The 16,875-nt window shown below is 45.0% G+C and overlaps 1 protein-coding gene across 1 annotated transcript in view; it reads left to right on the plus strand.

Annotated features, from left to right (window-relative positions):
- Positions 1 to 16,875, plus strand: part of Prkca (protein kinase C alpha) — a 378,576-nt gene that overhangs the window by 293,031 nt on the left and 68,670 nt on the right. The window contains exons 6-8 of the mRNA XM_042702635.1: positions 11,249 to 11,405; positions 12,690 to 12,824; positions 13,044 to 13,140. Coding sequence (XP_042558569.1) covers positions 11,249 to 11,405; positions 12,690 to 12,824; positions 13,044 to 13,140 — 389 coding nt within the window. The remainder of the gene's footprint in view (positions 1 to 11,248; positions 11,406 to 12,689; positions 12,825 to 13,043; positions 13,141 to 16,875) is intronic.

Consider the following 16,875-nt stretch of genomic DNA (forward strand, 5'->3'; position numbering starts at 1 on the left):
TGTGTGTGTGTGTGTGTGTGTGTGTGTGTGTGTGTGTGTGTGTGTGTGTGTGTGTGGCAGTACTGCAGTTTGAACTCAGGACCTCAGGTTTGCTAGGCAAGCCATATCCCTAGCCCTTTATTGTTTAGTTTGTATGCAGTATCTTTCATATTTGCCCACAGTGGCCCTAGACCATGATCCTCCTACCTAAGGCCTCCCATATAGCTGGGAAGACCAATACATGCTGCTACGCCCAGTTTATTGTCAGAAATGGAAGCCTTCTGTACTTTTTGCCTGGCATGACTAGAATCATAGTCCTCTTGATCTCCACTTCTCGAGTAGCAGAGATTATAGAATGTACCACCATGCCTGGCTCAGTTCTAAGTGTGTGTCGGGGGTGAGGGGGGGGGTGCGGGGGCGGTTGACATTGAGAGAGAGATTATGATTTTTTTTGCACTTTCTGGACAAACAGTTCACTGTACTAATCCCATGGTGCTAGCCCATAGGGCTCTCGCTTCTCCTTGTCAACCCTTCCTTGTTACCTGCTTGAGGAGCCAGTTCTCTCCTTATGCCTGACAGAGCTGACTGCTAGTGAATGTCCACCAGTGGGGTCTTGAGCCCTCGCTGTAGGGAATAGGCTGCACCCCTGCCCTCATAGTTACAGTTCCCATACGAAGGCAGGCCTTAACCAGTTCTGTTTCCTATTCCCAACACCTCTTCCAGCTCTCAGATTGCCTTACTCTGTTTCAGCCTCTACACCAAATGAGTAGCTCAGAAGTTTAATTCTTACAGTTCAGGAAGCCAGGACATCTAATATCCAGGCACTAGAAGATTCCATACCTGACAAGGACCCGTGATTTCATAGATGATTACTGACTCATAGATTGTGCCCTCTCAATGGGACTTCACAGAGAGAAACTTGCCACCAAGCATTCTATGGCCTCTTTTATTTGTGTGGATATTAATCCCTCTAGGGGAGGGCTCTACTCTCTTGACCTACTCATCTCTCAAAGCCGCCACACCCCTTAGCCACACTGCAGGTTAGGATTGTGGCACATATATTGAGTGGATGGAGGAGACAGACATTCAGACCCTAGTGCAGACTTCTTCCCATCCCCAGCCAAGCAGGAATACTGGGCCCCTTGGCACACAAGCCCTGCAAGGCATAGAAAGAGAGAAGACAGCTGCCATGTCCTCAAAGAACAGCGCTGTTAGGCATACACACTGCAGAGATCCTCAACCCAGGACACAGAAAGTCCTTCAACGGCTGTAGAAACTATAATATTATGTTGAAGAGTTGGTGTTTTAGACGATGGAGAATGTGTGGCCCAGACACTTTTAGCATTGCCCATTGCACAGTTCTAATCCATGTGTCTCAGATAGACACTCTGCCCTCCACCAGTGCCAGCTGGAGCCTGCCTAGGCTCCTTTCTCTGCTGGGACTTCTGTGCCCACTGGATGGCATAAACTCTTGCCAGTTCTAATTCTTCCATCAGGCTCCATGCCAACAAGCCCACCGTCACCTGTGGCGTGTCCCATCTGTGCCAGGGCGTGTGTGTTTGCATAGTTTGAGAAGCTTCAAGTCAGAACCTCTAAGCTAGACAGCTTGACCACCCCCGTCACATCATGTGAGAAGGGCACTCTGCAAATCTTGTTCAGGAAGCAATCTGTCACCCGACCCGTTTCTCCATCAACATTTGCTGAGGAATTCTGGCTCCTGGCACAGAACTGACTGGCAGTGACACAAGGGAACTGGCAGCCTTGCAGTATCATCAGAAAGGCCTAAAGTGAGGGTGCAAACAAACCTGAGAACAGTGTGTTCCTAGTCATGCGACCAGGAGACTGTGGACTCAGGAAAGCCCAAGAGTTCTGTGCTGTGGCGGAGTGAATACCTTGTCCCTTCTGATGCAGCATGCCAGCCATTTGGGATATTCTCAAAGTGGGCAACAGTGATTAGAATGGTAATTTGTTCATCATGGCTTGCAGAGGGGCTTTATTTATCCCTACTCACCTTCAATAGGTCAGCTTTTACCCTTCAGTGCTCCTGGATACACATTCCTTTAAAATTCTGTTTTCTAGAACAGCTACTACAAAGAATGGCCCCATTGATGCTTTGGCTTGCTCACTATTTGCAGTTGGTGTGGCTAAGTGTGGGTTGGGCTGGGAAGACTGAACAGGGTGGAATTGGCCTATAGCAGAGGGTCATGACCAAGATCAGGTACACCGGGGAGGAGACTGGAGTGCAGACAGCTACAGTAAAGAACATCACACAGCCAAGGAAAGAGAAGAGAGACCAACCCAATCACATATCAGAGACAGCTTTGGAAGGGTCTGCTAAGACAGAAATGACAAGAGGCACAGTAGATTTGGGGTTCTATTGGAAGGCACACCTTTTCCCAACCTCCCTGGCTCAGAATAGTCCTGGCTCTAAGACAAAGTCAGAGTTCAAGAGCCTCAAATCTAAGCAGAAGGAATGCATTTCTCTTCCAGAAATTCATTATGTTGTTGGGGTGGTACAGTGGTGTTAAACTCTGGTCTGAGGGCCACATTTGGCCCACTGTTTGTTCTTTTAAATAAAGTTTTATTGAAACATGACCATGCTCATTTGTTTACATGTTCTCCACAGCTGCTTTTGTTTAATAACAGCAGACCCGAGTAATGTCCATGGTCCGCAGAGCCTAAAACTATTTCCTTTATAGGAAAAAAAATACTGCCAGTTGGCACCAAATTATCACCAGATATTGACACCAATATGTCAACCTGAATGTGAAAGCCATCTTGTGAGGGCTGAGGACAGGTTACTGTTCAGGATTCATAAGACTCAGCTGTGTTCTTAATTCATCCCTTACTAATGTCCAACCTTAAGCAAAGTACTTGACATCTCCATGTCTTGGTTTCCTCATCCAGTATATGGGTGTCCCCTTTTTCACAAAAGGAGTGTGACAAGATACAAGGAAATCTTCCACTAGATCCATCTATTTTTATTGCAGTATTACCCCACAACCTAACAAAATTCACCCTTTTAAGGTATAGAATGAATTGGTTTCTGGTTATATTCACAAGATTGTACTTGCATCACCTCTGTGATTCCAGAACATTTTCATCACCTCCAAAAGAAATCCTACATTACTACCTGAAGTAGAGTGCATGGTGATCACCCAAAGATAACAAACCCCAAACTTGGACTCTAACAAATGTGCTATCACTGCAGGATGGGGTTATAGCTGATAAAACTAAGGAGCTTGCTATGGAGAAGCTCTTCTGGACTATCTGGGTAAGCTTTAAATGCAGTCCTGTGTATCCTTGTAAGATAGGGACAGAGGGCAGTTCAGCTCGGCCACATGAAGACAGACCAGAGATCAGAGTGATATGGCCAAAAGCCAAGTAACAGCAGCAACCACCAGAAACTGTAAGAGGCAAGGGACAGCGTCTCCCCCTTGGAGCCTCCAGAGGGACCACAGCCCTGCCAACACTTCAGCTGTAACCTCAACTGCTGACACTGCTGTTAGATTTATGGACTCTAGGATTGTAAGAGAATAAATTCATGCATGTGTGTGTGCGTGTGTGTGTGTGTGTGTGTGTGTGTGTGTGTGTGTGTGTGTGTGTGTGTGTGTGTGTGTGTACCTTTTCCTGCCAGTACCGAGGCTTGAACTCTGCCTTGTACTTTCACTCCACTTTTCTGGAACAGCTAGAGCTCTATCACTTGAGTTACACCTCCACTTCTGGCTTTTGGCTAGCTAATTGGGAAAGAGTCTCTTAGGTTTGTTTGCCCAGGCTAAATCTGATCTGAACCTCAATCCTCAAATCTCATACCCCTGAGTAGCTAAGATTACAGGCTTGAGACACTGGTACCTAGCTTCATGCTATTTTAAGCTATGAATCTGACTTGTACCTGCAGCACCTAGTATTAAGGTTATTTTTTGGGGGGGTCCGGTCATGGGGCCTGAACTCTGGGCCTGGGCGCTGTCCCTCAGCTCTTCAGCTCAAGGCTAGCACTCTACCACTTGAGCCACAGCTCCACTTCCAGCTTTTTTCTTTTTGCTTATGTGGTGCTGAGGAATCAAACCCAGGGCCTCGGGCATGCAAGGCAAGCGCTCTACCACTGAGCCACCTTCCCAGCCCTATTAAGGTTATTTATTATTAATTGTTGTTGTTGTTAGTATTTGGTGGTACTGAGATTGCTAGCAGTTTCTCCAGAAATACAGAACCATCAAACCCTGGTGCTTATTAGACAAAGTGTTCTACTACTTGAGCAACATACCCCCATAAGGTTACTTTTTGTGTCTTCCCGGCAACCGAAGGCAGGTCAGCTGGGAGGTATGTCTCCACATCTCCACTGAAGCCGGGTGGCCTTCACCACACTGGAAGACGGGGAGAAGCCTGCCTCTGCCAGCAAGCACTAACTTGACAGAGACCAGTCATTTTCTGAACCTAAACCCTTCCCCTCATTATTTTTTTTCTTTTCTCCTGGAGAGGGCTAGAGAATGCTTGTTGACTAAAAAATAAAGAATAAAAAAAAAAACCCACAGCTCTGTCCCCCAGCAGGCCTCTGATTGCAGACACAGTTTGGCATTTTGAGCAATAGAGCAAGGAAATGACCACTGCTTCAAAGCGTATTCATGCTATTTTGCAGAACATCATTTTCCCTAGTTTCAGTGTTTGTTTTGTGTCTTAAAAGCCTTTCTGTCAGTGAAAATTTACCCCCACTTACTTTTCCACCATTATCTTGTGTGTGTGTGTGTGTGCGTGCGTGTTTGTGTGTGTGTGTGTGTGTGTGTGTGTAAGAGACAGACAGACAGAAGACACAAAGAACAACAGAGACAGAGACAGAAACAGAGGCTCACCAACCTGTATGTAAGTAGGGAGAGCCTGCCCTCATGTCCTCTTTTGTATCTGTGCCTCTAGGTGCTCTTAGGTCCTGGGTCTCGCTGATATTGTGGTCTTCCCTGACTCAGTCAGTGGCCTGCTGGTTCTGAAGCAGCTATTGGCATGTTCCAGCCGCAAAGACCACTCAGGAATGCAAACACCTTGTGCCACAGGGGTCTGTGGTTTTGGAATTGTACCCCAGAAGTTGCTATATTCGTGGTTATAAGTCGGGTGCTAGAATGTCCTTCAACTACTTCAAGGCACTGAAGTAGAAAACAAAAGTTTTGTACCATTCATCCATCCTCCCTCTTCTCCAGCCCTGCCCAATGTGTGTCCACACAGTCCTCTGTGCCCTACCATCACTCACCTCTCCAGCGGTGGTACTGGGTCTCTTCTCTTCCACCCTGTCCTCATGGACAGATCTCCCACCCCATCCTGTTCTAGGTGAGGCCAAGTTCCCTACTTCTCCTCTGGGACTCTGTCTCGGAGCCATTTTTATATGATAACCATGTAAGCACTAAGGTTTCGAAGCCACAAGCTGACTATAGGCTTGGCTACTTATTAGCTTTGTGTCATGAGCAGATTCTTTTGCCTCTGTCTGCCTTTGGGCCCTATCTGCAAATGGACTTGATAAAAGCATCTATCTTGTTACCTTGTTATTGTACAGAGCTTAACACAGTGCCTGCTACCTAATCATCTCTCCAGCAATGTACTACCATCACTGCCATTATGTTTATTATCTTCCTGGATACCAGAAGATAAGAGTTCATCCTCTTCCATATGGTATAATTTTTCATTCTCGATGGAGAATATTCTCCCTTTCTCTCTTTCTGTCTGTCTGTCTCTCTCTCTCTCTCCCTCTCTCTCTCTCTCACATACACACACACACACACACACACGCATGTACACATACATGCACATATACCACATGCACAGAATCACATGTGCCTAAGCTGTAAAGGCAAATCTCTTGGAGATGACACAGTCCGTCAAGTTTCTCTGGTACTAAATCTATATTCAAATGTGATGGCATCTTCATAAGAAATTAATTTGTAGGTCTAAAGTTGTTTTGAAAGAGTATTGTCATTATCTAAATGTCATCCTAGTAACTACATTCATGGGTTGGAAGTCAGTTTTTATTAACCAACATGTGGCTCTTGCTGCTGATAGCACCCACTACCCTGTCACCTGGTGTGGATCAGTCCAGGCTCCACTGATCACAGACACTAACTTCATCTTTTTCTGCACTCAGAGGTCCTCCCTCCCTCCAGCTGTCCTGCCTTCACATATTTTTTGCTGGTGGTATTGTCAAACAAAGAAGACTTGCTGTTATTTTTCTGCAGAATCAGAGAACCTGATTCTGCTTATGCCTGGTGAGGAATGGGATTGTAGAACTTGTTTACTCTTGATTTTGCTACCCCGCGAGGGAGGAGGGAGGAGGGCATCACCCGGTCAGCTTGCATGAAACAATCCTGCCTTTGGAAGCAAGTCCTTGTTTTGAGCCTTTGTGCTTTTTTCTGGCTTTTAAGCAGAATTCACAAACAAGGCTATGCTTCGAGGGGAAATAGGCAGTAAAAAATAGAATATTATTTGCTAAAGCAAAACAGATCATTTGAAAAGGCCAGGATGCTGCCAAACTTAGAGGTACTTGATTTTTGTGCATCACCAAACAATGTCCCTGTGTGGTTGTGTTCCCTGAAAGGGTAAGGTGGGTCAGTGCTGACAAGTCCAGTCTGCAGGCTACAGGGTTACAGCTGGCCTCAACAAAGCCTCAAGCTTATGTGCTCCTGGACGGACCCTTGAGGTCCTCCCTCTCTCCATTTTGACCTGCAAACAGTCAGGCTCACCCAGGCTTGGCCATTCATTAGCTTTGTGTATTGAGCTGATTATTCTGCCTTTGGCCCCTTTGCAAATGGACTTGACAAAAACATCTATCTCATAATTGTACAGAGCTTAACACAGTGCTTGTAGTAATCTCCCTAGAAATGTGCTACCATCGCCACCATCATGTTCATTATCTTCCTGATTACCAGAGGGCCAGAGATCTGGGTTCAACCAGATCCAACTTTGCTATGTAGTCCAGCCAGAGTGCCCCACGGCAACTAAGAGCGAGGTTAGAAACCCACAAGGGAGGCATAGAAGTGGGACCAAGGAAGCATGTTTGAGGATATTAACCTTAATCTCACTTTCATGTTAGGAGGTGAACTCCTGGTGCTTTTTCCTACCACTATGCCTCATCATTCATGCTACATAGAGTCTCTGGATTAAGAAACTATCTGGAGCATTTTCTGGACACATTAAGAATTGCATTGACTTTTTTTTTTAATTCTCAGACTATGTGGACCACTTGGGAGCTGACTATTTAACTCTAGTCTAACATAGTAGTCTAGACATTCCAGGATTATATGAATGATTTATACTGATATATGTAGTCTCTTTACCTTGAGGAAACAACCCAGCCTACTGGACCAAATGGTAGGTCTGGATGGTGGAGGCGGTAATAACAATGATGAAGATCACAAGCATTAATTTAATCTACCTGTTTGTAGTAATAGCAAATACTTGTTTAATATTAATTTCCTTCGTTCCAGCATCTCTTTTAAATGTTACATTTTTTATTTGATTTTTCACAATAACTTCATGGGATAAGCGCTATTATTATCCCTGCTTTCCATATGAGAAATCAGATAACATCCAAAGTCACACAGCTAATGACTGACAGAATAGAGGCTTGACCCCAGCAGCCCATGATCTTGGCCTCTATGTCATACTGCCTGAAGCAGCCTCCATCTATAATGTCCATGCAAGTACCATGAGCTGAGCTGAGACTCCCCATCTTTAGTACCTACTCAAGCAACACCAGCCACACTTTCTTCTGAGCTTCCTCAGGCTCATCAAGCCCTCACTGGATACAAGTCCTGGAGGAAATCTGATCCATTTGTATCCATTTCCCTGTTCAGCAGGCCCTCAGTAAAAATCACTGGCCTTATAGCCATGGCTACATTGTCCCCCATTCCTAGGATACCCAAGGCTGCCCAGTCCTCTGAGCTATTGAGTCAGTCCATGTGCCCCCAAACAAACCTCACTCCTGAACATTTATTCACAACTCATCTGTCCACCTGTGTTAGGTAACTCTGGGTAGTTGTTTCTACGGTTCTGTCATCTTATTCGAATGTGTTTTTCTAGAAATGGTATCTTACATTATCTAGAAATGATATAACCTTCTAAACCATGCCGGTTTTTCTCAATGTTTGGCTCAACAGTTGATAATTTTCAGAATAGTTATCTCAAGCCAAGAGATGGATGGATATATAGTTAATATTGTATACTTTTACTAAAGTCCTGAAGTTATAGGCCTCTTGCCCTGAAATGAGCTGTTGTGGGACCCAGGTGTGTTTTCAGCAGACGCCCTCCTCTCATAAAGGCTCTATCGCTGGTGATGGGAGATGAGGAGATACACTATTACCAGGCTCCTACATGAGACACTGGGCCTATATGGGCAGGCCCCAGGGCACAGAGTTGGCGCTTTGGGTTTATGAGCAAGAGAAATGTATTATCTCTATTGTTTAGAGACCACCTACCTAGGAGGTCTGAATTGGCATGATAGGGATTTTTTTAATCATATTCTCCATAGTAGATTCATGAAAGTAGCATGATATTTATGTGTATCTTAATTTCGAGATCAGTGTGGCTCTTATAGAAAGCAAGAGACAAGAAATAAGCTGTAAGATAGTCGCTGGAGCTGTTCTTCTTGAGCCCACCCATCTCTTTGGCTATGGAGCAGTCCACACCCTTAATAACCTCAGAATTGGCACTCCTCCCAATTTGGCTTCCCACATGTGGGGTAGAAGGCTTTTGGTAGCACTTGAGACGTCTTTGGAAAGTTTTGAACTGACATTAGGGAGCAGCAAGTTACATGAGAAAGTTGGTCCTTTCTCAATTTTATTTCCATCTTGGATGTAATATGGAAGAAAACAGTCTAGTCTGGGGCTAGAATATCCTTAACATTTGTTAATTTCCTCTTCTGTATAGCTAAGAGCGAGCAGACCTCATGAAATGATATGCACCAGAAATGCATAGCCCAGATTTTCGTTGCTTTCCTAGGTTCTTCCTATGTTTGGCAATTTGCTTTCCATTTGCCTTAGTGATATCTCTTACTTGGAAAAAATATTAGATGTTTAAAGGTGAATGATTTTAAAGGGAAGTATGAATGACAGGTCAAGCCTGCAAGCGGTGCCAAGGATGGTAGTACAGGGAGCATATGCTGAAAACAGCTGCCCGTGAACCCAACCCTGGCTTTTGCATGAGACTGACGGATCCAGGCCCTGGTGGCTCATGCACATAATTCACACTGTTCAGGAGGCTAAGATCTGAAGATCAAGGTTCAAAGCCAGCCCAGGTAGACAAATCCGTAGGAATCTTATCTCCCAAGTATTCAGCAAGAGAACCCTTTCCTGCGCCTGGACAGTGTCCCCACTCTTGGTTTCCGCACTCTGATCACATCTCCATTTTCCCCAAGCGCCCCACCTCCCACCCATTTGCTTCTCCTTCCCAATCCACTCCCCCACTTTAACTTCCTCTTCTTCTGTCTCCTAGCTCTCCCTCCTCCAGACAGGAGGAGAACTATTATTGTTGGAAATGCCCTCCAGCATGCTGCACTTTTAAGACTTGCATTGAAGTCACTCAGCTGCAGCCACATTATAATATTTTCTACGCTTTTCTACAGTACTTGTTTGTCAAGTTAAAAACCTGAAACTTCAGTTTTTAGACCCCCAGGCCAAAACTCAAGGAGTTCCACATGTCAGATCTAGCCGCTCACCCCCATATGCCAAATAAAGAGGTATGATAAAGAATAGAGAAATCTGCCTTGCTGAGTTAAAAAAAGAAGAGAGAAAGAGATTTATTATATGAAGCCAGCAGCCAAGAGAAGGCATCACTTCAGCTCATCTTTAGCCATCTTCAGAGCACAGACATGAGCTATAGGTTTAAGTAGATAAAGAATTATGAGGAGACTAGGAGAGCTGTATGTAACTAACAGTCCCAATCACCAGGGTTTTCAGGGTGGGCAAAAGTGGTAGCAGTGGCTCTGACAGTCCATTGCCTGAGGCCTTGTCAAATGAGGCCTTGTTACAGTGAGCATTGACACCTGGCAGGTAGTCCAGTCTCCTGTCCATTCCTTCCTGAGTTCCACAGTGGAAGGAGACTGAAGGAGAGAATGCCTCAGGGCAAGGGACACAGATAACAAAACTGAGGCAAGGATGCCTCTTTTTTCCTGTTTTAGTTCATCTGTGGGCCCAAGTAGGAGTCGGTACTTTTTAGCACAAGCAGCTTTCAAGCAGCTTCTCCAGTTTGAAGATCTAATCTTTTGGGGTTTTGTTTTCTGTCAGAAACTGCATTAACAACCACGAGGAGAACAGTTATTGATCACTGTGCACTTTACCAATATGAATCTAGATCATCCCGACCTATCTGTGCAGTACTATTCTTCAGTTGGGAAGATTGAGGCTCATAGAGATTAAATATTAAATATTGTCCACAACCACAAAAGTAGCAGAGCCAGAATTCATATACCCAGGCCAATAGCTTAACATTCTCAACAAATAGACCCCAACTCGGGTATCCTGACCCACCGTGACTCAGCTTAAGACACTGTTCTCTATTGAAGTCATTGACATTTTTGAGCTGCTGTCTACTTCCATGGTATTCGCAATTGATAATTCTTTATTTTCAGTTGAAATGATAGAATCTCAGCAGGAAAGCCACCGCTTCAAATCCCATCAAGGTTTTCTCTCATCACCATTCAGAAGAGAGCAGCCTTAAACGATTTTATGTATACTTGCTGTCAGGGTTATAAATTGAAGATGTAAAAATCGGTACCTACCAATAATTCCACAAGTGGCAGGATGCAACTCTAGAGCTTTCAGTGACCTCTATACAGGCTTACCTCTAGCCGTGGTATTTGGCATTCCAGGGCATTTCTGCCTTTAAAAAGTGTCATATTCTCGGGGCTAGGAAGGTGGCTCAGTGGTAGAGCGCTTGCCTTGCATGCATGAGGCCCTGGGTTCGATTCCTCAGTACCACATAAGCAAAAAGCAAAAAGCCGGCAGTGGCGCTGTGGCTCAAGTGGTGGAGTGCTAGCCCACGACTGGACCAAAAAAAAAAAAAGTGTCATATTCTCATTCTGGTCTTTAGTGAGGGAGCAGCTCTGAAGGGTTCACATGGCACCCATAGTCCCTACCAAGGAAGATCTCTTGTTGAACATTAAGGGCTTTTACTTCTCACCTCATCTCCCCTTAGACACCACCCTGATGTCTTTGATTCAGCTTACTATCAAGTGGACTCTGGACAGTGTGGGTGAGGTGAGCCTTTTTCCTGTAACATTTTCTTCCTTCTCTTTTCACAGTTCGGGATGCAAAAAACCTAATCCCTATGGATCCAAATGGGCTTTCAGATCCCTATGTGAAGCTGAAACTTATTCCCGACCCCAAGAATGAAAGCAAACAGAAAACCAAAACTATCCGCTCCACATTAAACCCCCAGTGGAATGAGTCCTTCACATTGTAAGTGCTTTCTTCTCCCCTGCATTGCATTCCACTCCCACATACCTCACACGGTCAGCCTCAATATTCGGGATAACAAGGAAAGAGGTTTATGAAAATAGTCTCTATACTTCGCCTCTTCCCGAGACCTTCTCAGACTACTGTCATCACCTCTGTTTGATGGATAGTAACTTGACTTTTCAGTAATTATATAAACCCCAAATAGTTATCATTACTTATTCTGTACCTAAAAGAAAAATCTGTTTAAGGTATTGCATATTATATACAAGTATCTAAGGTGTGTTTCACTTCTTGGTAGTCTTGGGTTCTTTTGAGGAGAGAATAAGAAGCAAAAAAGTTGCAATTCTTACAACCTAGAACCAGTGAATAATGTAGAATATTGCTACTGCAATGAGAAGATATATTCGCCATTGCTGAAGGAAGACCTCCTAGAGGAGGTGACATTTGACGACTCTTGTAGAAACCTGGGAAGTATCACTAGGCCATGAAGTATACTAGTACTTCAGAGGTAGAAGGGGAAGAAGGAAGGAGGGAAATGGTAAGAAGAGTAAAGAAGTCAGGAATGAGAGAGCACTGACAGCAAGGAACACAAGCAAGTAGTCCTGTGTGGAGCTGTGGGCTCAGGAAGCAATTTGTCTACAAGCATCCACATAGGTGGCATGCTCTGCTCTGTAAATGGAGGTAGTCTATTGTCTTAGCCTTTCTGAGTCCTAATTCCTCCACACAATTCTGAAGTTCCCTTGCCAAAGCAGCCACAAACAGTTTATAAACAAATGGCCATGGCTGTGTTTTAATAAAACATCATTTACCAAAAAAAGGTGGGCTGGGAAGTTGGCTCAGTGGTAGAATGCTTGCCTCGCATGCATGAGGCCCTGGGTTCAATTCCTCAGCACCACATAAGCAGAAAAAATCCAGAAGTGGCTCTGTGGCTCAAGTGGTAGAGTGCTAGCCTTGAGCTGAAGAGCTGAGGGACAGCACCCAAGCCCAGAGTTCAGGCCTCACAACTGACCAAAAAAAAAAAGTTAATCTCTGGTCTTTAAGCTTTGGTAGCCATTTTGAGGGGCTGGTATTTTGGGGAATACAGGAAGTGAATTGAATATTCAGTTTCTCTATCTCAGTCTCAAATTATGAGCACATAGTATTACCCAAGAAACCATGATGGAGCTAACCTGTGTGTGTGTGTGTGTGTGTGTGTGTGTGTGTGTGTGTGTGTGTGTGTGTGTGTGTGTGTGTGTGTGTGTGTGTGTGTGTGTGTGTGTGTGTGTGTGTGTGGTGTCTTTGTAGCAAATTAAAACCTGCAGACAAAGACCGGCGACTCTCTGTAGAAATCTGGGACTGGGATCGGACAACAAGGAACGACTTCATGGGATCCCTTTCCTTTGGTGTATCGGAGCTGATGAAAATGCCAGCCAGTGGATGGTAAGAAATCTCTCCAGCTAAGCATGACTCCCAAGACCACCAAGGGTCGCCCAAAACTGGCCTGTCTCAGGCTCTGGCAGGCTGATTGGCTGTCTGGTCCTCTGTCCCCAGTCTTCTTCCACAGACACATTTCTCAAACAGCCCTAGCCTGACTACAGGTTGAAGGAGAATTGTTGCTGAATTTGTCTCTAACCCTCCTTCTCTCCTGTGTCCTTAAAGGTACAAGTTACTTAACCAAGAAGAAGGTGAATACTACAATGTGCCCATCCCAGAAGGGGATGAAGAAGGCAACGTGGAGCTCAGGCAGAAATTTGAGGTGAGGATCCCCATGAAACCATGGGCCACACCTTTCCTTTGCCTGGTACAGCATGACTTCAGGGAGGGCCCAATTCTTGTGGTCACACCATTGAAGGACAAAAAGCAATCTCTCATTAGTACTCGTTTTCTTTATTTAAAACAACAAATGACACAGGAAGTCACTTTACAAGTTGTTGCCATCAACGCCACAGAAATGAGAGCGTATTTCTACCTACACTGGTTTGCATGTCACTAGGGAAACAACCCGACCTGAGTTGAGGTTGCTTCTTATCCAAAAAGAAGGGTACATTTGGAATCTTCCTTGGGAGGAATTTTTCTGTAATTGGGCAATCTCGCCAGTATCAGAGACTTTTTCTTTTCCTTTCTGAAAGTGACAATTTTGCTGTGAAAAAGCAGTTCTGACAACTATGCCTTTGTGTTTGGGCTTCCTTTTCATTTTTGTTTCAGATGTTTAGGAAAGGCCAGCCTCCTGCTCTTGTTGCTATGTGGTATCTGTGTTTCTCTTCTGCCCCAGATTTCATTGGCTACTTTCCCCCTCCATGCTCGCTGCTCTTTTTCTTCTCCATCCCTTCTTTTTACTTACTAGACATTGCCCCCATTATGAACACTCTCTCTAAAGAGAAGTCACCAACTGATTTTTTTCTGCTTCTCTGGTGCTTTTGTTTTTTGTTAGCGGGCACAGAGTCAGTGACAGGGGCATTCTGTGTAACTGGTTTATTTCTTTTTGAATCTTTCTCTTCTTCAGACTACATAGGATTCCGTGGAATTGCCCAACCCTAGCACGATGCACATATGTACCCTTGTGTGTGAGCCAGTGAACTGTTACTGACATGTCACATTGATGGGGTGAAAGTGGCCTTATTTTCTTTCTTGTGTTGTTCCCAGGGGTACACATAGGTCCAGTACAGAATGTTCACATTCTTTCACTGTACTAATGTTTGGTTAAAGTTGATGGCAGTGGCAGATACTTAAGGTCAGGGACTCTATGGTTGATGACTACTGGGAACATACGTTAGAGAAACGAGTCAGAGCTAATATATGTAATGGTACGTGGCGGCAGACCTTGTGGTTGATGGACTGAGGTTCACTGGTGATGCCCAGCCTTGACTAAAGGCCGCTGCCACTCTGCTTGGAGCCACCTGTCCTTGCCACGCACCTCCATAGGCCCAACACGGCCAGATCTCCAGTTCTTCACGAGACACACTAAGCCCAGGTGTTCATCTGACTTGTTCTGGCTTCTTTTACTATTGGCAACCAAGTTAAACTTAATTATACTTACCTTGTGCGCATCAAGCATGAATCTACTGCTTTAGATGCTGGTAGGAGCCAACCAGTGAAAACTAGCCTACAGCCTCTGCTGCTGAAAAGAAATATAGGAGGGAAAACGTCAATAAAAGGAAGTGTGTACACACACATATGTGTGTTTGTCTAAAGAATCATATCCAAAGCCTTTATGTGAAGGTTTTGCCAAGCATGTGCTCTTGCTCTCACACTCCCTTCCCTCCCTGGCCCTTCTTCCCTCCTTTCTTCTCTCCTTTCCTCCCTTCCTCCTCTCTCTTTTCCTCCCTCCCTCACCCACCCCACTGTCTCTCCTTACCTCATCCTTCATTTTCTGCTTCTACCCCTGCCCTGTTTTACCCCAGCTGAGGACACAGGTTAGTTCCCTGACACTTCCTTGATGCCCCCCTCAATGTCACCCCACCCCCATGAAGGATGGATCCTTCTAGAGTCTCAGGACACTGAGTACCAGGATCATTCAACTGTCACAGGCAGGATGGGAACCTGAGCAGCTGGAGAGCTATCCTAAACTCATCTTGCGCTAGGTATCCGCTCATTCAGTCTCCAGGCTGGGACTCTGGGCACAGGACCTGGTTAAGGGAGGAACAGTATTGAGGCATTATGGGGTGTGACTCACAGGGATGTTTGAGATGTGGCTTTACTGATAGAGTAATATTGACCTCCTTTTAGTGCTTCCTTTTCTATGGCTTTCTGGTTGTAGCCTTTCTTGTTTCTCTGGGCAGTGAATCCAGCTTTTTATAAAGGTCAAACTTCCAAGTTTAAAAAATAAAAATAAAAACTATGGGCCAGAGAGCCTGAGGCCAAAAGCAAATTGTTTCTCTCTAGAGGCTGTGTGTGTTGCCAGCTGCTGTCTCCCTCCTGGGAGAGCTGAACTTGGCAGCAGAGCACTGCCCCAAGGCTGGGAAGTTTTGGAGGGAGAGGGAAGGGAGGGGAGAGGAAGGCCATGGGCTAAGGGGTGGCAGTCTACTGTCCGGCCCACCCCTTCCAGTGAGGTCCAGCGAGATTCATGCTTAGAGCACATATAATAACTACACCCCCAACTTTCTCTTTACCTATCTTCCAGTTTGCATTTCCTAAAGTTTACTCAAGTTGTGCTAGCTCATTTACTTAGTACATTTAAAACGCACAACAGCAAGAGACTAGGCAGAGAGCCACTCGATGATGGTGTCAGGAAAATGCTGAGAATTTTGTGATGGCTGCCATGCTACATTTAAGTGGAAAGTTCTGGTAGGATTTTAGGCAGGTGTTCAATGCATAATGGTACTCTATTGAGGTCTACAAGTGTGAAAATTGCAGTGCTTCTCCAGTCATGAGAGAAAGCCAGGATCCCACGTGCCAGGCTAGAAAAGCTGGAGTCTGCATTTGAGCAGCTGTGAGGGGCAGCCACCCTTTCCAAACAGGATGTCAGCTGGCATCAGGGTACCCTTTGGAGAACAAACTCCCTCCTTCCTCTAGACCCTCCCTCCACTAGTCCCTCCATCCCTATGCGTACAGCTTCCCTGTCTTTACCCCTCAGTCCACATAGCCGCCATGCTGTCTGCTTTCTGTCATTACTCCTCTCTCTCCCCAGCCCACTCTCCCCCACTTCCCAACCCCAGTTGCCAGGGTCTCACCTAGCTGCACACTTCTGTCAGCAGGTCATTGCTGGTTGAGACACCATGCCAGGTTAGTCCTTTGAGAAGCAGACATCTCTCTGGGACCAGATCCTGTCAGTCAGTTTATTCTTTCCAAGTCCAGTTCTGTTGCCTAGAGAAAGCTAATGAACAGCTGCTTTCGATCTTTCCCTAAAAATCAAAAGTTTATTCAGTCTGAAAAAGAAAAATCAAAACCAATGATTATTTGGAACTCTGATCACTATATTAGGATTCATCTGATAGCCAGAGAGAAATCTTTTTCTAATTTAAATGGTTGATTCTAGAGTCTTGACAAAGAGAATCATCTATAAGTGAAACTCTTAGGAGCTAAGGAAAATACCAGAATGGCTGGAAAATCCTTTATAATACAGAGCAGATCATGGCCTAAGACTATGCACACCAGAGCATTGACATCATAGTCATGGACAGCATCTCTGACTGCTGTGGACCTTGGATCTGTTCATGTTCATCTTTGTCTAAAGTATACATGGTCCCTGTGTCACAACTGAAATTATATATCTTTTCATTTGTTCAGTAAATGAGATTCCAATGGTGAATGAAACAGAGTCCCTACTTCCTGTGGAGTTTATCTTCCATATTCTCTGGACCCTGCTTCTAATCTTTTCAGGGATGAAGAAGGGAGCTTATTGAGAAAGATAGGCTAGCATCCTGTGCTGGTGGACACTTTTTCAGAACCTTCCATGGCTGCTGAGGACAGCCAGGTCCTAGTTGGGGCTAGCTCTGCAGGCGTTATCTATAAAGGATCAAACAGTGAGTGTTAACAGTCTTTACAGGTGGTG

This window comes from Dipodomys spectabilis, unplaced genomic scaffold (genome assembly GCF_019054845.1).
Source record: "Dipodomys spectabilis isolate Male_0828 unplaced genomic scaffold, ASM1905484v1 ptg000329l, whole genome shotgun sequence".
NCBI classification, from domain to species: domain Eukaryota; kingdom Metazoa; phylum Chordata; class Mammalia; order Rodentia; family Heteromyidae; genus Dipodomys; species Dipodomys spectabilis.